General features: G+C 40.5%; 3 protein-coding genes across 5 annotated transcripts; 1 reads left to right on the forward strand and 2 right to left on the reverse strand.

Moving 5' to 3' along the window:
* Positions 1-1,726: 1,726 nt before the first annotated feature.
* On the reverse strand, positions 1,727-4,104 carry mboat4 (membrane bound O-acyltransferase domain containing 4). Its single transcript, XM_027002845.2, has 3 exons — positions 3,983-4,104; positions 3,655-3,879; positions 1,727-3,404 (listed from the first exon to the last, which is right to left on the reverse strand). Exons 1-3 carry the CDS (start codon positions 4,102-4,104, stop codon positions 2,471-2,473), a joined length of 1,281 nt encoding a protein of 426 aa, XP_026858646.2. The 3' UTR covers positions 1,727-2,470.
* A 1,652-nt stretch (positions 4,105-5,756) lies between these two features.
* gldc (glycine dehydrogenase (decarboxylating)) lies at positions 5,757-17,074 on the forward strand. Its single transcript, XM_027002910.2, has 25 exons — positions 5,757-6,135; positions 6,337-6,415; positions 8,502-8,637; positions 9,165-9,329; positions 9,439-9,516; positions 9,608-9,755; positions 10,060-10,256; positions 10,556-10,652; positions 10,742-10,847; positions 10,941-11,080; positions 11,212-11,292; positions 11,527-11,624; positions 12,310-12,394; positions 12,471-12,512; positions 12,770-12,912; positions 13,466-13,541; positions 14,488-14,613; positions 14,862-15,011; positions 15,115-15,227; positions 15,362-15,503; positions 15,619-15,730; positions 15,808-15,903; positions 16,000-16,172; positions 16,299-16,379; positions 16,521-17,074. Exons 1-25 carry the CDS (start codon positions 5,866-5,868, stop codon positions 16,656-16,658), a joined length of 3,072 nt encoding a protein of 1,023 aa, XP_026858711.2. The 5' UTR covers positions 5,757-5,865; the 3' UTR covers positions 16,659-17,074.
* On the reverse strand, positions 17,044-20,401 carry coq2 (coenzyme Q2 4-hydroxybenzoate polyprenyltransferase). 3 transcript variants are annotated; one of them, XM_035530234.1, is made up of 8 exons: positions 20,278-20,401; positions 19,450-19,623; positions 19,126-19,292; positions 18,322-18,443; positions 18,052-18,137; positions 17,766-17,899; positions 17,435-17,623; positions 17,044-17,319 (listed from the first exon to the last, which is right to left on the reverse strand). In XM_035530234.1, exons 2-8 carry the CDS (start codon positions 19,610-19,612, stop codon positions 17,179-17,181), a joined length of 1,002 nt encoding a protein of 333 aa, XP_035386127.1. In that variant the 5' UTR covers positions 19,613-19,623; positions 20,278-20,401; the 3' UTR covers positions 17,044-17,178. The 3 variants fall into 3 exon arrangements, with proteins under 3 accessions (XP_035386127.1, XP_035386126.1, XP_026858712.2); XM_035530233.1 differs by having other exon boundaries at positions 19,450-19,670; XM_027002911.2 differs by having other exon boundaries at positions 19,450-20,401.
* Between the last annotated feature and the right edge of the window lie 1,263 nt (positions 20,402-21,664).

Below are 21,664 nucleotides of genomic sequence, written 5' to 3' on the forward strand. Positions count from 1 at the left end.
AAAAGTGTAGTCTGATCGTGACAAAATTTGACATATATTTATTTACATCGCATTCTGAACGCATTTGTCGTATTTCCCTGGAATCCTTAGAGGGTCACTAAACTGGTGATATTTTTTTTAATTCTCTTTTTGTACTTTTAATACAGGAACACAAAATAAACAGCTCCTTGGGCTGGACATCTCGGCCAAAACATTTTTTGTGGGTGTGTAGCATTTTGAAAATTTCCATAGCGTCAGCCAAAATCAGAAATGCTTTGTCCATTCCTCACTGAACTTAAAGGAGCAATAAATCATTTTCCAATTACGCTTATTGACATTATAAAACATACACTGACACCTAGTGATCTGGATGTTTCATAGCTTCTGTACTAAATCTAATTTAATTATAACCGCCTTCATGAGGGGACCTACTCTGTGGAGCATAAACCAGTTAATTTGAGGACTACAAAACAATTTGATTCTTCATGTCGTGAGCTGCACCTTATAGATTTTTTTTAAAAATCACTCTAATAAATATTTTGGCTACGTTATGATTATAAACAATGACCTGAATAATAGACATGGCCCCTTTGATTTCCAAAATCATATTGAAACCTTCCACTAAGTCTGCTTAATATGAGTCAATTCAGTGCACCAGATACTGGAATTTAGTGCTATAGAATAATAATTTCAAGCCTTGTAATACTAAAACTAAAACTCAAATGCTTTTTCCATTAAGTATTGTGAACATGATGTGAGCAGCTCAGAGACCATGTATCATAGCACTGCAAAACAAGCAAACAGAAATATTCATCTAGATACACAGTTAAAAGAGTAGTGTGCTTACGCTTATTTAGTGTCAGAGAGCCAGTTGCTTCGGGGATGATGAGTAAGCTGGGCCTGGCCCTGCTATGGGTGTACCTAACTGTAGGCATTCTAAAATGTGCTAGTAGAATCTTGGAGTTTTGTGGTGAGCACTTTGTAACCTGCCCACATGAGAGTCAGAGTATGCCTCCTTCCCAGTGGTGCATGCCTAGGCATGGAGAGTCACCTGGCCTGATGAATAGGCAAACATGCAGGCACTGCACAACAGCTTCCTGTTTACCTGCGCCAAGGACCTCAGTATCTTCAGAGGTGCCCTGGTACTCGAAATGCCGGTGTGGATTATTGACACGCCACCTGTCGAAGGTCAGCAAGTGTGGAATTCATGTGCTTCTTCATGTTGAAACAAGATGGCTATTGAACATATTTTTCTCCTCTCATGTTTGAACCCCACCATTTTGTATGGCTATTAAAATAATATTTATTCCCCTTGTTCCCACAATCTAAGCCTAATTTCAGGCTGCAGAATAAGCCTAGAAAACAGGTGTTGTATGTTTTGTTTTAATACCACTGTATTGCTAAATTGCTATAAAAGCAATAAGAGGTTGAATTCTTCTACAATTGCCACATACATATATATGGTGTGTTAATGCAGTTTCCAGTGTTTTATGAAAACTCTAAATGGTCAATACTTGACAAGAAGATTTGCTCAAGAAGATGCAAAATTATTGTATAAAATTACCTTTTCTACAGAACCATTGTGTATTTATTTTTAGGTCAAAGTGAACCTTGTACTTTTGAAAAATATTCTTTCAACCCTAGACAATTTCACAAGCATGGTTTAAAATTAGCAATATGTAGTGAGCATTGCAAGAAATTTGGATTACCTTGAAAATGACATCTTACAGTATCATATATATAAAATTGCATTATTTCAGAACTTATAAGCATTTAAGAGTCAAAAAAACCCTACAAAGTCCATAGTTTAATTTCCATTGTAATCTACTAAAAGATGCCAAGAACACTGAATTAAAATTTGTAATAAAATAATAAATGCCAAAAATGTAATACAATTTTACAAAAACAAAAATTGTATTAAGACAAAAACGTCATAGCCATGCTGATCAAGAGTCAGATAAATGACCATTCAGATAATAGCTGTGGTACTCTAGCCTGCAACTGCTCTAGATGTGGTACATGCACATTTATTAACATAGCCACCAAAATAATTAACACAAAAAGATCAGTCGTCACCTCCCATTCCTCCTCAGGCATCACTGCAGGAGTTTTCTACTTGTAAGAAATGTAATCTTTATATTGTTGAACACCTGTTGTCTCTTACTTGTCATCTCTTACTACAGTACACTGCAGTTACCCAGAATTATATATATATATATATATATATATATATATATGATTTTTTTCCTTTTTCTAGGCCGAACGATCATAATAAGATCGTAACACTACTTAAACCTTTTTGTTATCCACTAGATGGCAGTATCACTCAAATAGTTCAATATCCAATGGAAGTGGAAATAGGAGCGTCACTATCTTAAAAGAATCTGACACGGAAACATTATATAGAATCATACGTATATAATTAAGATAGGTCATATGCTTGTAAAATAAAAGGAATCTATTACTGAATATCACAAGCTTAATTGACTTATTACAGAATAATCAATATCACAACACTTGCAAGTGGAAACAAAGAAATGGGTGTTGTACCCAGCAATGAGGCTGTCTCAAAACTCCGAAGTTCAGTGACGGCAACGACCCAAGCAATGACGACCTGAGTGTAGGCCCAGCTTAAGCAAGTGAATAAACCCTTCCTCCAAGGCGTGCTGAGCCTCGGGCCAACATGTGCATGTAGCCTGTGGTCTGCTAATACCGCTATGGCCCATCCGAGAAACCCCATGACCTGGCCTGGGTGCAGTCCGTGCCACAGAGCCGAGAAGGCGAACGTGGCGAGCAGCCAAGCCCCACTGCTCCTGTGGAACACCAGTCTGCGCAACCAGGTAGCCGTTGTAGCGTTCCAGCGGCGGGCAAACGCCGATATGCGGATTGACGACTCGATCTCCCATGCATCCCCATCGGAAAGCCTGTCCCACACTGCGCCTCCGCTTGGGCCACGCCCGCTGAAGCCCAGCCCCGCCGCGTTGTTGAGACATTCGCTCGCTTTCCAGTGTGCATAATAGTTGAGTCTGAGCACCAGGGAGAATACCCAGATCCACGGTATGCCGGGAGATCCAACGGGGCTGCTGGACCTCAAACGGCTTGACTGTAGAAAGCTTGCGAGAAGATATTTGAGAGCTGTCAGGGCCAGCACCTGCAATAGCTTGGAAGGCAGAATGGTGAGAGGAGAAGGTGGTGGAGTGATGGTTATCTGCTCCACGAAGGTCATGTAAGTGTTGACTGGGCAAAGCGGTCCTCCAAGAAGAGCAGGGAAATAGAATGCGTAGCTCAAGAAAGGAATGATGGAAGAGACTTGGTTTCTGAAGCTTCTGTTGAAAGGCCCAGCGACTTTTCCTTCCTGGAGATCCATTGATACAGATGTGACTCTTTGGCTGAGAAGCATTAGAGCAGACATAGCCAGAGAAAGCCTGAGGGAGAAGGAAACAGATTTTAAAGACTCGTTAGCTGCGTTTAATGCCAGCCACACCATCCCAGTGTCCTGCACAGTTTTATGTTCCCCTGCTCTGGCTCATGATCCAACTCATGAAGAGCATTTGAAGGGCTGATGTGTTGGAGCAGGGGAAAAACCTCAAACCATGCTTGGCGGTCTGGCACAGGGACTAGAGCTGAAAACCCCCAATCTACTGTGAATTTTGTGATCATGTTGCAAGGCGATACCTGGGATCCATAGCATCTCGGAGCCAGTATTGTTGGTACTGAATATAGAAGTGCCAGAACGTTTGCCAGCACATCTGCAGTCCAAAAATCCAAGGGTGAATGTGAGCTGGTCCCACAAGGAACACCAGCAGCACAAAAACGATGGACGTGATGAAGAGTAATATGCAATATGGGCCCATGGTTAAAACAGCAAGCAGGAATCCTCCCAGCATCAGACAGACATGCCTTAAAAAAACAGTCTTACTTCAGTTACTTGGCAACAAAGAACATAGCAGCAGGGGTTCCAGAATATTTAGCAATAAATTGTTGCATCCGAAATCATCCTTACCTGTTAATCAAGGTGAGACACCCTTGTGTAGCTAAACAGTAGAACAGCAAAGCAAAAGGTATAGTGAGTAATTGATAGACCAGCTGTAGATTTTCATGCAAAATTAATGACAGAAGACCCATACTGCAAAACCAAAGGAAGGTTATTACTGTGTGTGTATGTGGCTTGAGGAGAGTTGTGCTCTCTCTGTCTGTGAAGCATAAAGTAGTGAGCTTATTATTAACACCTAAAGGGCAAACACCTCTTAAATGAGCTCGAACATTTCTGTTTCATTATCAAAATTCCAGATGTGCACAGATAGAGAGATGTGCAAGGAGTAGTGGACATCTATGGGTTCACTAAATGGGTTTCTAAAACATGGCAACACTATCATGAGTACACAGTCCTTGCAATGCAAGCAGTTTTGCTACACAACGCTTCAAGGTTGACAAAGAAACATTGAAATATAATAAATAATAAACTGACTGTGTGCATTATAAAGATTACTTATTGAACAATCTTTACTTATGTTTCTCTAATATGATATTCAGTATTTTTAAAGTTATTGTCAAGTCTTTTATCCAGAATCTGGCCCCTGTGATAAGCCTTTTAAATTACAAAGAGAATTTGTGGGAAAAAAAAAGGGATGTATTGCTATATAATAGAAGTTATCCACTGCCGTATTTGGCATTTCACTTCATAGTGATGTCTCATAAATTCATACCTTGGAAATATGCATGTATTTGTGCTAATATCATAATAATGAAAATTAAAATAATAAATAGATGGATTAGTAACAGGGCCAGCAGAACCAGTGCCAAGGGGCTTCTGACCACCAGAGCAAATATTGTCATACATAAATGCTGTCATACAAAATCACCTGTACATTTTAGAATCTGTTTGTGCATATCTGTTTGTGCATTATTAAGTTTAATAAAATCATTATTTATGTACATATTGTAACATTTAATTGCACTGTAACACAAATACCATGCGTGATACAGACAATTCTAAAAATAGATTTGAATTCAGCATGAAAAGAACTGTAAGAACCTTATAGTGTGGGACAAAAAAAGTAAACGTTTTGTTGTCCAATGTTATTAGTCGATTTAAGCACTCAGCAACCATCACCATTCACCTTAGAAAAAGAAAGCATTCTTTATTCGGGACATTTGGGTAAATTAGACAGTCAGCGACCAAGCACTGATGCGAATCACCAAAGATATTTCAGTGCTGACAGCACCCACTTGTGACGAATTATTTTAAACGTGAGTGAGCGAATGAGTGCGTTACAAGCCATGAGGTGCTTTGCATCTAAAAATCCCTTCATCGCGGCGAGGTGGCGAAAAATATTGCATGTGGGGAAAAGCATTTTCTACCGTGCAGGAAATTCTACATTGTTCGTTTACATATCTTCTCCATTTGAATGTGGTGAACGTAGATTAGATGAACTAAAATCATTTCCGTGTAGGCCATATACACCTGTAGGCTCTGGAGTTTAACCTGTAGAGTAAGTCCATGCCAGTATTCCTCATTGTTGCAATTCAGTGCTTCCGTATAAATTACCAAATAAATCCATAATCCAGCATCAGGCCACAGGGAGGTGTATACCTCCGCGGGATCAGAGGAGCCTAACCCCTATCATTTTGCATGAGTAAACGGGACGTTTGAAAATTAGGAACATAATCTTTGCCCGGGGCTTTACACTGCGTCACGGGGCTTTCTGGTATCGATTGGCTGGTCTCTGTGTAATGAGGAGGCGTATCAACTAGACACTTTAAAGGAATTTTGGAGCAGGTTTTAGCAGTATCGGGCTTCAGTAGGTCACACGGAGTGAAGTGTGGCTGAACTACTCCAGTGTTTTTTTTTTTTTTTTTACTTCGTGAATATTTTTATCGTAAAAAATGCAAAACTGCGCGAAATCTTGGGGGTTTATCAATAGGATGGTTAATGCTCGCGTGCATTACAAAAACCTACATGGAAAGAGAAGCATTTTTGTGAATCTGACGAAAATTCCCAAATTATCTTCCAACATCCGTGGAATTAGGACCACTGCAGTTTTGGGGACGAGAAAGATTGAGAGAATACTGCCAAGACATGATGATTTTGCTGAGAGACATATTGGACCCGGCGACAAAGAGAAGAGGGAAATGCTTAATACTCTGGGGGTTGGGGTAAGATGAATAAATTCTGAATTATTCTTATAATGAAAATGACCTAAAAATGTTCCTTGTTGCAAGTTTAACCAGTTCGTAATCGATAAACTTTGAACGCTGACAGATGTCCTCTAAAGTGGAAAAAATATATATAGTTAAGTAGAACACGCAGATATATGGTGTGTACATTATGGGGTGTGCTATCCACTTGATTTCCAGTCCGTTTCAGAGCTTATAGAAAACACAATTCCATCATCTATTCGCCTGCAAAGGAATCTGAAAATGGACGACCCTGTCTGTAAGTTTTACTCCTATCAAGTATCACTCCTAAGTTTTACTACTATCAAGTGCAGTGAGGGAGAGAGCACGTGTTATTTGTTGATGTGATTCCATCGCTTATTTGTACTGACTCGCGGTTAAGCGTTTAGACCACTTTGAGATTGTACTACAGCATCACTGGACAATATAGGAGACTTCTCAATGTTTTCTTGCCAACACGTTTTTGTTCTCCCCATTATCGTATTTCGACTTAATTTGGTCAGAAATATATGAACGTATGATTTTCGATCGAACCCGACTAGAACAAAAGGGACTCTTTTGGGTGCAATGTAGGTTGCACGCGTATTGTGCGCCAGTCGACTTTGCTGGAGAGTTTTTCACCGTTAAGTCTTCCTTTGCACATATTTGGAGTTGTTTTTGCGAAACCCGGCGAGCAGCACCAATCTCCTGTCGCCCTCAGCCGATGCCAATAGGATGACAATTAGAGTGTAAAGTTCAGCCCTGAGCTCTCGTCCCGAGGCCAGTTTGATCTGGTTAGCGTTACATCAGTTGTTCACGCTATAATGTGACGAGAGCACGTTTATGTCTGCAATTCTATCAAATAGATGTAATGTATGCAGTGAAATCGTTGCTTTTCCCGGGAAATATTTCTTACAAGTTAGGGAAGTTTGATTCATTTGAAATTTTGGTGTTTAAAAAAAAACCCAAAAAAACCTACTTTTTTTTTTTTTAATCGGAGCATTAAAATCGGCATATATGTTGAAATTCTGTTAATTGCATACATTTTAACCAGCAGAGTAATTATTCTATGAATGTTGGAAATACAAAAAATGCAACTTGTGGTGCAATTTTATTAAAAACCTACATGAACTGCAGAAATGTGATATCTGAAAAATATTAAATAAGTGGCGACTTTTCAGCTGTATATGATCACTTGAATATGAGGAAGGTCTTGCACGTGGCAGAAAGCATTCTGATGTCAGTTAGGTCCAGACTGCCCTGCCTGCTTCTGTAATGAGCTCCACCATGCAGAAAAAGTCCGTGGGGGCCATACTGGATTTTGCTGGTTCAGCTGCTCACCAGCTTGGTTTGCCAGTCCAGCAAGAGCCTCACACTTTTGCGTTTTCATAAAATCCCTTGGACTCCTTAAAATTAACAATGAAAATGCCACCAATTAGGTAATATGTAATGTAAAAAAGGCTGTATTTAGCTGTTTTTCACTGTTTTTCTTCACCATATCTGACTGTTTGGAGGTGTTGGATGGTAAAACATGGGCTTATCCATATCTAGAATGTTGTTGCGTCGTACTGTTCAATTTTAAAAAGGTGGAAATTGTTTTAGTGCGACTAGCTGAGCCTGTGTTCTTGGACTGTTCCATCGCCGTGGAGTTGCTGTTACTAAGCTGCAGCACAATGCATGGGGAATTTCAGTGTCTCGGCATGAACTGGTTCCAGTGCCTCCAAGCAACTGGAATTAATCTATTTGGCCATCGGGAAATGGACCATATGTGTCCATCACGCATTCTTGGCTTGTGCAATTTTATAAAGAATACACTTGCATGTGCAGGTGGACTAGCTTGGTAATTTCTATTAGATGTGTGTGTGGTGTGGGTTTTTTTTTTTGCTTGTTTGTTTTGTTTTTTAAAATTAATTAAAAAAAATTTAATTTCTGTACCGAATATGATGATGATTTTATGAAATTTTAAGGGGACTATTGAAGGTGGATACATGCAGGTGGTCACTGACTGGTAAAATTGAAATCAGCTACTCAGATTTTCAATGATCATGGTACACACTGGTTTTATTTAGTTTTGTTTTTCTCCCTCTTCATGATCTGAAAAATGGACAATTTCAAAGGCTGTATTCATTGTTTCTGTATGTCAGTTTGAATATCATTACCAGAGTGTTTGCTTTGTGCACTGAAAGCATCCGTGGAATTTGTTTTTCTACAAGGGAGCAAGATGACCCGCAGCCATTCCTCATGTGGATGTAGGTGGTGGTGTCATTTATAGGGCTTGACTGTTGCAACCAATAAAGGCAAATGTAATGTCTCTGTATATCTTTCTCTTGTATGTGTGTAACAATAGTTATGATTACTCTTTGCAGGTGAAAATGAAATTCTTGAGTCACTCCAAAAAATTGCTTCCAAGAACAAGCTGTGGAGATCCTACATTGGAATGGGCTATTATAACTGTGCTGTGCCCCCTGTCATACAGAGAAATCTTCTGGAAAATTCTGGATGGTGTGTGTTTCCAGAAAGTCATCTTGTGTCCCTATTATGACAGCAGAACATACACTGAACATGCATGCCTTTTTAAATATATAGACTTTGCATGTTTGTTGCAGTACATTTTCATTGGTTTTATAAAACTGTTCCTAAAATAACTCAAGCCTACATTTTATGAAATTATTCTATGATGTGATTTATGCAAAAGTAATAAGTTTATGGATAAGTTTTAAGATTAATGTGTTGAGCAGTTAAGTCTTATGACTGCATATATCTTTAAGTTCGTTTTCTGCTGTTTAAATGTTCCTGTTGGCTCCTAATGATATTTTAATTGTATGATCAGTTTGTGTTTATGCATGTAAACACATTAAATCATTAATTCTTAACCTTTATATTTTAAGATGAGTAAATGATTACAAAGTTTGTGTGCATTAAAAAGTTTTAAAAGTGCATCTCTACCAATTTTAGTTAGGTGCTACATGTTTGTAGTTTTAAACAGGCATTTTGGGTTAATCCTTCCTGTCTAAATTTTCTCTTTCCAGGGTGACCCAGTACACTCCCTACCAACCTGAGGTCTCTCAGGGTCGTCTGGAGAGCCTGCTGAACTACCAGACTATGGTGTGTGACCTCACGGGCATGGCGGTGGCTAACGCCTCCCTGTTGGACGAAGGCACTGCAGCTGCCGAGGCAATGCAGCTCTGCCACAGGTTTGAACGCAGTGCACAAGACCTTATGTGAAAAATCTGCCTCGACTTGTTCGACTGACCCGTGCGAACGCTGCCGCCTCTGGGGCTGATCTGACGGCTTTGTGTTCAGGCAAAACAAGAGAAGGACGTTCTACATCGACCCCCGTTGTCATCCCCAAACAATTGCAGTGGTGCAGACCAGAGCCAAGTACGTCACGTCTGTTGAGCCTGAGTATTAAGACAAGCAGGTATACTGTGCACATAATGTAAACTAAGTTTACGTTCTGACGTGTGTTTAGCTACATTGGGGTGAAGACGCTGCTGAAGTTGCCTCACGATATGGACTTCAGTGGCAACGACGTGAGTGGCGTGCTCTTCCAGTACCCTGACACCGAAGGCAGGGTGGAGGACTTCTCGGCACTCGTGGATGGGGCCCACAAGGGCGGAGTACGTACCACCCTGCGGCACTCAAAAAAAAAAAAAGTGGTGTGGGGTTTTTTTTTTTTTTAAAGCAGCCTTGGGCTTTTAATGTCTTTATGTAAATGAGTGGTGATTGGCTCAGCCAGTTATTTTCTTTGTGCTTCTGGAAACATCTATGCTAAGATGAAATGATACGATTGCTTCCGTTCGCACCTGGCCCTATCCATCTGCTTTAGCTTGTCATAAACATTTGCGGTGGTGTTGTGATTGATTGATTGATTGATTTATTTCTTTTTTACATTTAAAAAAAAAATTTTTCTTTTGATTGAAGGCACTGGCCTGCTGTGCCACAGATCTGCTGGCGCTGTGCATCCTGCGCCCGCCTGGCGAGTTCGGGGTGGACATCACCCTGGGCAGCTCGCAGCGCTTTGGGGTGCCTCTCTGTTATGGAGGTCCTCATGCAGCCTTCTTCTCTGTCAAAGAAAACCTGGTTAGGATGATGCCTGGAAGGATGGTTGGAGTCACTAGGTAAACTGTGTGTGTGTGTGTGTGTGTGTGTGTGTGTGTGTGTGTGTGTGTGTGTGTGTGTGTGTGTGTGTGTGTGTGTGTGTGTGTGTGTGTGTGTGTGTGTGTGTGTGTGTGTGTGTGTGTGTGTGTGTGTGTGTGTGTGTGTGTGTGTGTGTGTGTGTGTGTGTGTGTGTGTGTGTGTGTGTGTGTGTGTGTGTGTGTGTGTGTGTGTGTGTGTGTGTGTGTGTGTGTGTGTGTGTGTGTGTGTGTGTGTGTGTGTGTGTGTGTGTGTCTTTAGTGCCTCTCCTTGTTTTGTGCAGAGATGCCGCTGGTAAAGAGGTGTACCGTCTGGCACTGCAGACCAGGGAACAGCACATCCGCCGTGACAAGGCCACCAGCAACATCTGCACTGCACAGGTGCCCAAGCAGAACCTCCAAACGCTGCGTGAGGCTGCATGTCTCACTGCACCTGGTGACCCCTCCCTCTTACTATGTTTTCTCCTCAGGCGCTCCTGGCAAACATGGCTGCTATGTATGCACTTTACCATGGCCCTCAAGGCCTACGGCACATCGCCGAAAGGACTCACAACGCAGCGCTGATTCTCGCCGAGGGTACTTCGCCGTTCCCCCCACTCCCGATCATCTCATGTTTTCTGGCTGCCAAGTGCCGACGTCACTTAGAACATGTTCCTTTTGCTGTCACAGGGCTCATTAGAGCTGGCCACAAGCTCCAGTATGACACCTTCTTTGACACTCTGAAGATTCACTGCAGCGTGGCGGCCAAAGACATACTGGAGAAAGCCATGCAGCGTGAGGTCAACCTCCGTGTCTACAGCAAAGGAATGGTGAGTCCTCCTCAAACATTTGGTGTCATCAGTTCTCGTATAGGACTATAAGACATTTGATAAGATTGACCTTGGTGGATCTTGACCAAATAGTAGCTTTCAAGACCATCTCCCTGTGTGAACGGTTACAGCTTGGCGTGTCTTTGGATGAGACAGTTACAGAGAGAGACTTGGACGATCTGCTCTGGATCTTTGGCTGTGAATCCTCTGCTGTAAGTGTGCCAATAATTAGCCTGATGTACACAATTCTAATGATTATTCAGGATGTGCTAATCAGTTTACAGTAATGGGCATGCTTTGGAACTAGGGCCCTATGGTAAACAGGTTAAATTGGTGTTCAGTATGCACTTTAATGGTGCAAACCCCCCCCCCCCCCCCCCCCCCCCCCTTGTTTTTCTGGAATTGATGCCTTTTTGACCATTTCTAGTTTTTGGCTTTTGCTTCAGGAGCTCCTGGCTGAGAAAATGAGTGAGAGGACCAAAGGTCTGCTGGCAAGTCCTTTTAAAAGGACCAGCAAGTTCCTTACCCACCCGGTGTTCAACAGGTCTGTTACAGCACCTTTCTGGAAATACCGTCGGCTGCAACAGTGCGCTGGCAAAAAGTGAAACTGTATTTATCCAACCATGTGAAACTTACCTTCTGTGGGAGAGGAAATAAATGAACACTTTATCGTTGGTTATTACCAGTGGGTATGGTAATGGCAAAATAACCTGTGTTTTATCTAATCTTCCATGTTGTTTCAGTACAAGGGGTTATCTCAGGATGTTCAAAATCCATGTAGCTGTTCGTTTTATTGCAGAGAAGAATTTGACTATTTCTGAAATATGACACATTTCTGACCAATGACCATTTCTGTATGGTAGCTTACTGAGTATAGACAAAACATTTTTACTATTATTAAATGATCTGTATTGCCAATTTATGGTCATGGGCATTATGTAGAATGACTCTTAGTGAGACCTACTTCTTTTAGTTAATTTACTTATGTTTACAAAATATTATGGAACTGATCAAAACAAAACAGTAGTGGCTCTTGTAAATATAAATTCTCCATTTTGATGCAACTGCCATACCACGAATTGGAAAGCAATTGAACCTTTTTAATACTAATAAACTGGACAACCACCCATACCAGTTTTACTGAAGAATCCATTTTGAGTTCAGCTTTCCCATGTTTGCAATGCAAATTTGCACATACAAAAGTAATTGATTCATGCCTTGCACAACAGTTATCATTCGGAAACCAACATTGTGCGCTATATGAAGAGGTTGGAGAACAAGGACATCTCCCTTGTCCACAGCATGATTCCCTTGGTAAGGAATGAACAGACCAATTTGAATCTGTGTTGCATCTTCATTACAGCACACTAAAAACTGTCCTTAAATGTAGGGGTCCTGCACGATGAAGCTGAACAGCTCCTCAGAACTCATGGTGAGACTCATGCTTATTCCATCCTACTCCATAGAATTGTTGAAGGAGATGGCGTTGTTGTCAGGGTTATCGATGGGTCAAATATAAGAATGTGTACAGTCACCAAGACCTTACACCCAACGTGCTTCGGAATGTAGAGTCCTACCCCTCACTCCTCCTCCAAACAGCCAATCCATTCACGTATTCGTTGCTCACGCCCACTTATTGACTTGCTCAACAAATTCATTCAAGGGACTGCTTTTCTCCCTCTCCGACAGCCAATCACCTGGCGGGAATTTGCCAATATCCATCCCTTTGTGCCACTGGACCAGGCTGAGGGTTATCAACAGCTCTTCCGACAGCTGGAGAGGGATCTTTGTGAGGTCACAGGATATGACAAGATCTCCTTCCAACCAAATAGGCAAGTCCAGCATCAACTGAAACAATTGACTCTATTCTGTGGAAAAAATAATCAGTAGTGACTATCAAGGCATAGAAATTGCTGTCAGCTTTTATTAGGCAGATATAAGACTATTCTGATGACCACAGAGTCAAGTTTTAAAGTGGTTATTCTCTGCCTTATAGTTTTCTTCAGATCAAAGCAGTTTCAATTTTCCAGTAAAGTTTCATAACTGCTTAAAGGTACAAGTTAAGCAATACCTTAAGACTGTCTAAACAAATGCCAACAGAAAAGGCATTCTTCTGATATACACATAAGCCCATTAAGGGCTGTTAATGTTTGGTAAAACTGCTTAGATAACCCAAACAGTCTGCTTAATATCCTGTAGAAGTTTGGTTATGTAACAGTACAGTGTCTTTGCCATGCACTTCATCCTCCTGCGACCTGCTGCTGCCCTACAGAAGTGCCTTGCAGAGTGAGCTTTGAACTGTAATTTGCTGAGAAAAACATTGGGTCTGCTGCCAATAAGACTGAATGACTGACTGACTGACTGACTGACTGCTATGCCTTGCAGCGGTGCCCAGGGGGAGTATGCAGGCCTGGCAGCAATCAAAGCCTATTTGAATTCCAAAGGAGAGTCCCACAGAACGGTGAGTCCCCACGTTCCTAGTCAACAACACAGACTGATTAATAGGAGTTTGACTAACTTTAATCAGCCCACAGAGAAATCAAGCCATGGCTAGATGAAAGTCCAGATAAACTCTTCACAATAGATTGCATGCCTTCTAGCAATTATCAGAGGCCCTGTTTGAGCACAAAATAAAGAGATATGGGAAGTTGAACCACTCAACAGCCAGATGGAAATTATCTATCAACTGTGACCTGCCAATTGATTTGGCAGGTCAGAAAGATTAGAATCTGACAAGTAAATGCTCATTCTAAGAATAGTTCAGCTCTTTCAGAGTTTATGAATAACTGGAACATATGTTCTGTTTGGGAGTGGACCTCCAAGCTCTGTGCTCCATGAGAACAAAATGGGATGCAGGTGGTTAGAAGGTGCAGTGTTTTAAAAAATACAGCTGTAAAAGTGGCTGACAGGAGAATGGGGTGGAGCTGGACCCAGCACAAAACAACCAAGGTGGTCAGTTTTAATCCTTTAACTCTATGGTAAGCACATCTTGGATATGCAACCAAACTCCTGAAACAGTCAAGGTCCAAACTGCCATGGTTGAGCAAATAAGGTATAGAAAACAACTATGCATTTTCCATGTGGGTCTCCTTAGTACATGTTCCTGGTCTGTGAAGGAAGGGCACTCTGTCATAATTCTTACAAATCTAGGAAATCCTAAAAATACTTTCAATTCAAATATTTTAATTGCATTGTGGTGTTAAAGAAATGCACATGTACAAATGTGTTTTACCTTTTCAAATTGTATTTATTTTTGCAAAATGCATTTCAGTATGAATCTATCTACCCAATGTTGCTATCAGTGGCCTGTTTAATCCTAACCTATCCTGCAGTGTTCTTCAGCCATGTAAACTATTTTTAAATAAGTCTACCATTACATGGCACTGAAAGTGTCTATGCTGTCCCAGGTGTGTCTGATTCCTAAGTCAGCTCATGGAACCAACCCAGCCAGTGCTCAGATGGCTGGAATGAAAATCCAGGTGGTGGAGGTGGACAAAGATGGCAGCATTGATGTGGCTCACCTGAAAGCGATGGTATGGATTGATTTTGTTTCTTATATCCTGATAAAACTTTGACCATAACAAGTAGTTTGTGGATCTGTAACAAAATGTCCAATAATATGGTAACACGTTTATCATTGAGATTTCAGTAAATTATTGGCTTTATTTATTTATTTATTTATTTATTTATTTATTTATTTATATTTTTTTTACCACAAACTCTCTTGGTGGGTTGCAAGAAATTCATTTGGGTACCTCTCTTCAATTTTATTTCCCCACAGGTTGACAAACACAAGGCAAACCTGGCTGCTATAATGATCACGTACCCATCAACTAATGGAGTGTTTGAAGAGAATGTGAGTGAAGTGTGTGACCTCATTCACCAAAATGGTGGCCAGGTGTATCTGGATGGGGCCAACATGAATGCTCAGGTGAATTAAGCCATGCAAGTCAGTAAGCCCAATCTTTCTCGTCTGATTCAACATATCCCATAAACGAATGTGTTATTGATTTAACTTTGTTTCCTCACAATAGGTGGGACTGTGTCGGCCAGGAGATTACGGCTCGGATGTTTCTCACTTGAATCTTCACAAAACCTTTTGTATACCCCATGGAGGTGGTGGCCCAGGCATGGGGCCCATTGGCGTGTAAGTGTTCAGCTTTCCCTTCATAAAATCAGTCGTGTTGGTCATAATGTTGTATCATGGTAGTTATCTGAAGGGCCCTTCATGCTTTTGTTCACTATGATTTTAAGATGCAATGTTTGACCTTTCTGGTTCAGGAAGAAGCACCTCGCCCCATTCCTGCCAAGCCATCCAGTGGTAAACATGCAGTCCAGCAACACAGTAAGCTCTTTGGGCACTATCAGTGCTGCCCCCTGGGGGTCTAGTGCCATCTTGCCCATCTCTTGGGCCTACATAAAGGTAATGACATTTTCAGATACTGCCATTGCCAGAAAATAACCTGTCCACAGAATACGATGCTGAAACAGTTCTGTAGAGTTAACTGATTAACAGTTAATTTCCCCCCTTTATTTAGATGATGGGCTCAAAGGGGCTACGACATGCAACAGAAGTAGCAATCCTTAATGCAAACTATATGGCCAAGAGACTGGAGAATCATTACAAGATCCTCTTCAGGGGGTCTAAAGGTAAATAGTGATATCTGTATAAAAATAATTTGTGATGGTGGGTTTTGTTTTCTGAAAATGGCAAACTTTTTTTACAGGGTTTGTTGCACATGAATTTATTTTGGATGTTCGGCCATTTAAAAAAACTGCCAACATCGAGGCCGTGGACGTTGCCAAAAGGCTACAGGATTATGGTAAAAACATGCTTCCTTTGGAACCCCACCCCTCACCTTATTGCCCCATGCAAATTATAATAAACATACACAACTAATCTTTGAAACCTCTTCTAGGTTTCCATGCTCCCACCATGTCATGGCCTGTGGCTGGAACGCTAATGATCGAGCCCACAGAGTCAGAGGACAAGGGTGAGCTGGACCGCTTCTGTGACTCCTTGGTGGCTATTCGACAGGAAATCGCAGACATCGAGGAAGGCCGGATGGACTCTAGAGTTAACCCTCTAAAGGTAGTGAATCAGATAACTGGCCAACAAGAAACATAGTGATTGAATGCTATAATAATTTTTATTTATATTAGTCTACTTGATGGAGAGCTCTGTTCAGCATCCTGATCCAAGTCTTTTTGTACATAGATGGCTCCTCATTCACTGGCATGCATTGCCTCATCCACATGGGACAGATCCTACTCCAGGGAGTTTGCTGCTTTCCCCATGGTATGTGCTTTATGCCGTTTAGACATAATGTTTTGTAATATCAGCACACACAGTTGGAGCTCTGCATATTTGCCCATATTACAACAGTACAATAGTTAAAACTGTAAACTTTATAATGCTTGCTCATCAACTTTTGTCCAGCCTTTTGTGAGACCCGAGACCAAATTCTGGCCCACAATTTCGAGGATTGATGACATCTATGGTGACCAGCACCTTGTATGTACCTGTCCCCCCATGGAGGTCTACGAATCTCCATATGAAGAGCGAGCATCTTCATGACCACCTCCTGGCAACATTCCACTCTTCCGAATGATCCCTCACCACTCGGTTTCAGTTCTTCTTTTGATTAATTCTCTTTGGTTGGAGTCTTGCTGCCTCATTTCACATACATGGGCCAAATAGCTGCCTTCACCTCCCTGCCCTTGCTTTAATGCTCTGTTCCATGACTAAAAAAATAAAAGCAGAATTTCACTCAGATTTAGTGATCTACTTGTATAGGCTTTTATTTTTATATTTGTTTTACATTTATGAATGTTTGTTTTGTTTTAAATGTATGCAGTTTTGTTTTGACTATGTAGAAAAATGTACTGGCACTGTTTTTCAATGGTCACATTTTAATTTTTATAGATGTAACCTTTTCTAATTATTTAAGGAACTCACAAACTGTTTGTAGAAATTTTAATAAATGTTTTAAAGGAACATTTGTGTGAAATCTTGGTTTTATACATACATTACCAAAGAGAGTATAGCATGATAATTAATGGTTAATATTACTATTTCTGTCGATTTGTAATGGGGTTTAACTGTCACACTGAGTGTCGCTTCTTTTCTTCCACAAATTGCCAGCAACTATTCCCAAGAACAACAGTAGTCCTAGATTACGATTGGAGACAAATTTCTTCCAACAATCCTCAGGCTTGTTGATGTCCAACAAATAGATCTGTGAATTGCAATAACCATTTGTTAATATTTTTCAAGCTTGATTTAATAGCTTTTCATTTGACCTATATATTGAAGTACATACTATCTGGCCATAAAATCTGAACTATACTAACCTGATGTGTTAGCAGAGCCGCTGCTGTAGACACAGCGGCATAGTAAGGGAGAGTCTGATTAGCATTAGCTCCTGCTAGCACCAGACCTGAGACCATGGCCACAGTAAAGGCACCCAGCCAGGGCTTGGTATGTTCCTGGAACCTGAGTGCTGTGGACTTCACTCCCAGCTTGATATCATCCTCCTTGTCCTACTCAACAGAGTAGATGAGAAACAGTAATGACGCAAGCTCAAAAATCCCAAACCACTGCTGCGCAACCCAGTGCACCGCAAAACAGATGCTAAGAGTCTACATTATCCCTTGATTATAATGCTAAGCTAGAAAGTAGTACCTGATGAGCGTAGATGGTGTCGTATATCAATGTCCACATGACACCAGAGAAGTAGAGAGGCAGGCACACGGTCCAGTCACATGATCCAGTCACAGCAGACCAGCCCAGCAAAGCACCCCAGTTAAACGTGAGACCTAGCAGGGCATGAAGGTCACTTTCAAGCCTTCTCGCTATATGACCTTTAACTGCATAAAGGAAACTTGCAAACATATATTTTACACATATTTAATACTTTTTTAATTGTATGGCTGTATGCATTTGTGCTGAAATGTTTTGCAGTACCCACCTAATACGAGCTGAGGCCAGTATGTTATTCTCTTCATTAGAGGGTAGGTGACGACCAGTGATAATGAAGCAGCACCTAGGGCAATGCTGAAAGGAGACATTTGAAAAAGAAAGTGTTTTTCATATTAAATTCTTTATGAATAAATAAGGCAATGTCATCATGAAGGGAGAACAGTGACTTAATGTTTGGTCTTAGTTTTTAACTAAAACATAACATTAAAAGCTAAAACATGAGATATAATCTGAAAGAAGTTCAAAAACATTAAAGTACCTGTAATAATTGAGACAGAGAAGAATTCCCAACGCTAAGATGAGTTGGCCCCCGAGGAAGACCAGAGCCTGAAACTGAGAGATCTCTCCTGCAGCTATGGGTCGCATGGCGGTCCGGACCACCTGCAGGGACACAGATACAATGTACACCAAGTTTAATCTCCCACAGGAATAAAAGCTATGCTAATGTTGAGTTGCACCCTGTCGTGACAAACGTGGCATATGAGTTTGTATTAAATTTTGGCTTTTTAAAGAAATAACAGGTTAACCAACTTTGAGGCCCTATTCAAGAGTCATAGGTAACTGGTGAAGGAAAATAAAGAGAAGGAGCCTGAGTATTCAGTATGACTACTGAAGCTGCCAGTTAAATTTGAGCCCATCCAATTTGTTTCAGTTCAATTAATGAATCTCCCATGTGACCCAAATTGAATCCAGTTGGGTTTTCTGACTACACTGAAGGAGTTTCAGAGTTAGTAGAGTTACTGCAGTCTTTAACAATAGTATTTTTATGCAAGTTGTATACTTTTTGTGAACATGTTAAGACAGAAGTCAAATAATTTGACCACAACAGCAGATAAATTGATTGAATACCATCACCCAAAAAATAACTGCCTGTCAATCTGGATTCCAATTCAAGAATGTTCATTATGTAGTTTACAATTCAAAATACAATATTACAATTTCACTGTCCATATGGCAACATTTGAAACTGTAACTCTCTTAATCTGTAAACCATCAGCTGCGTTACTCCTTACAGGTTGCAGTGTTGGAGCCAGAGTGCCCAGCTTGGATATGGCAGAGATACCTTCTTGTCAAAGTCTTTGTCCCACATGTCATTGATGGTGCAGCCAGCCCCTCTCATCAGCAGGGCACCAGTGCCGAACAGGGTGAGCATGTGCAGGTCAGGGAGGCAGCCAGGGTCTGCAGCCAGCCCAATACTCCACGTACATGGTAGGTAGAGCAGCCACGTCCCTACCAACACAAATGCCACAAGTCAAGACGGTGAGGCAGCTGGGCTGGTGCTCATTTCCAAAGGCACAATGTTGCTGAGACTGAGAAAGCATGGCCCATGAGTTAGACTCAAATCTTGTATAGGCTAGTGAAAGAGTTAGTGACAGGAGGAACTCACCAATAGGTTTGTCCAGCCTCATTAGTCGGAGGTACGGCTGCACAGACACTGGGGCTGCATTAACTATACCCATGGGGGTGAGACTGAATGATCTCTTGTTCGATAACCCATGCCTGTGGCCAGCCAATGACCATACTCTGTGTCTCTGAAAGTCCCTCTTCATAAAACAGTAGTCTGGTGGAAAAGCAACTGCATTCTTATCTTGCTTGTCCCTCTGGATGCTTGAGAGATAGGAGTAACAAGTCTGTGGTGGAATTTTCCTTATTGGATGTGAGGTGAGGCGTGTTAATAGCTTAGTAGGCATCATTATCTTGTCTGCCTTAACAGTGAGAGCACTATACTTCTTATTCCAAAAAAAACAAATGCACCACTGTGCTTATTATTCACATGCTAATGTTTACTCCCGTACACACTCCTAACGAATTAACAATAAAAACCCTGACATCAGTGAATGCTATCATGCACTGTGTGGTAGGTCGCTCTCCTGTCCAAACATCAAACCTAGTTTCTTAACATATTTAGTTAACCTAGCTAACCTAACCTAGCCAAAGCGATCAGGTGTATCTAATAGCTGGTGTTAAATCCACCTGCATAGTTCGGTTTTATGTCAGAAGTTAAAATATGCCAGACCTTTATAAAGTCATGTGCTTTAAAACACACTTATTTAAATCAACTTTCAAAAAAGTTTAAGTAATTAACTAGGTGAAGGTTAAATTATAGCTAACTAGAGAATCTGCATTAGCTAGTTAAACTGCTAGCTACAAGCTGTCTAGCGACAAGGTTATTTAAGCTCAATGGATGCAATTTTGACGAATTAAAGGAACTTACAACATCAAACATCAAGATGGTTTATGGAGTACTTTAAAAACTGATCATTTCAACGGGATTTTCATCTTAAATCACCTAACGTTATGACGGTCCATTTAGGTTTCATGTATGAAATGTGTTTTGTGTGTGCTGTACTATTGTCCCCCCAGAAACATTGAACTATTAGTGGATTCCGCTGGGCTTGGGATATTCAGAGCCATCCTAACGTTTATGTCTTCAGAAAGCTCATTTATGCGTATGCTATATAAACTTAAATCTAAATTTATAATTAAAAAAAACATTTTGGTTGTTTTTTTTTTTTATTATTATAAGGCTTTAATTTCTACTCCTGAACATCCCAGCCTTGAGATCATTTGCTATACGGCAGATGGTTTACCTCCTTGCGCCCTACACAAAATAATTCATTTGTGTTTAGCGACCACATGTGGTTGTTTGCATATATTACACACAAATGATTTGAATTTAAAAGGCCCTAAAATAGAGGTTTAAAAGTAGGTTATGATGAAGTAAGCATGCACCAGCTGTGATTAGAATAATCATACAAAAACGATGTGTCTACTACATCATGTGTAGAAACACTCCTAGTTCACTGCACTTGTGGCCAATCTTGTTGAATTGCCTTCCTCTTTCTGCCTATTAGCCCTATGGGTGGAAAAATGGCATACTTATATTTAACTCACTCTGTCGTGTGTTTTATTTGCTGTACTGTCTGCTACTTTTATGGTATGTCAGTAATTACTGACATTTTTCTAACAAAGTGGACTAATGACTTTTAAAACGCAATATATTCTCATATCTTCGTTTGACTTGGATATCAACATGCAATAAAAGAAAACACAGTTCTACTCTATTTTATGTCTGTTATTATCAACATACCCATTCTCTTCACAAGTGCGTTTACTTAATTTCCAAATATATATTTACAAAGGTGGGTTTTTTTGTTTGTGGGTTTTTGTTTTTATTTTACATTTTACTATTGTTGTAACAACACTGGTACAGTGTAACTACTTTTAATTATGCTTTAATAATTAAAGCATACCAATGTGTCTATACTCTTTATTCTATTCGTTTGACTGCAGTTTGTAATGGAATTGTTAAATATTGTTACTCAGAATAATACACTTTTAATACACAATTAATGGTATAATCACACTGTTAACAGTGGTGATATAGTATAAAGAATTACCACCATTATTATTAGTGATTTCCTACGTCAGTGAACAGATGTGGAAGAATTACATTGTGCTCCGCTGTAACGAGGCTGACTCCAAACATTGCTTAGGAGCCATAGACGTTTATTATAGTTGTACGTAAAAACGGGGAGCGAGTGAAAGACGAAAGCATACGATGAAATAGAATACGCAAAATAGAAACGTACAACACGAAG

Source organism: Electrophorus electricus, chromosome 9 (genome assembly GCF_013358815.1).
Source record: "Electrophorus electricus isolate fEleEle1 chromosome 9, fEleEle1.pri, whole genome shotgun sequence".
Classification (NCBI taxonomy): domain Eukaryota; kingdom Metazoa; phylum Chordata; class Actinopteri; order Gymnotiformes; family Gymnotidae; genus Electrophorus; species Electrophorus electricus.

Bases quoted from the DNA above. Each gene is read 5' to 3' on its own strand.
- coq2 (XM_027002911.2), bottom strand. From the start codon at position 19,756: ATGATGCCTACTAAGCTATTAACACGCCTCACCTCACATCCAATAAGG. The intron at 18,138-18,321 runs GTACTTTAATGT...GTCTCCTTTCAG, and splicing joins CTCTGTCTCAATTATTACAG to CATTGCCCTAGGTGCTGCTT. The intron at 17,900-18,051 runs GTGGGTACTGCA...ATGCCCTGCTAG, and splicing joins CTGGCCTCAGCTCGTATTAG to GTCTCACGTTTAACTGGGGT.
- mboat4 (XM_027002845.2), bottom strand. From the start codon at position 4,104: ATGGGTCTTCTGTCATTAATTTTGCATGAAAATCTACAGCTGGTCTAT. The intron at 3,880-3,982 runs GTAAGGATGATT...TGTTTTTTTAAG, and splicing joins TGTCTCACCTTGATTAACAG to GCATGTCTGTCTGATGCTGG. The intron at 3,405-3,654 runs GTATCGCCTTGC...CTTCTCCCTCAG, and splicing joins CGAGATGCTATGGATCCCAG to GCTTTCTCTGGCTATGTCTG.
- gldc (XM_027002910.2), top strand. From the start codon at position 5,866: ATGCAAAACTGCGCGAAATCTTGGGGGTTTATCAATAGGATGGTTAAT. The intron at 10,257-10,555 runs GTAAACTGTGTG...TGTTTTGTGCAG, and splicing joins AGGATGGTTGGAGTCACTAG to AGATGCCGCTGGTAAAGAGG. The intron at 15,012-15,114 runs GTGAATTAAGCC...TCCTCACAATAG, and splicing joins GGGCCAACATGAATGCTCAG to GTGGGACTGTGTCGGCCAGG.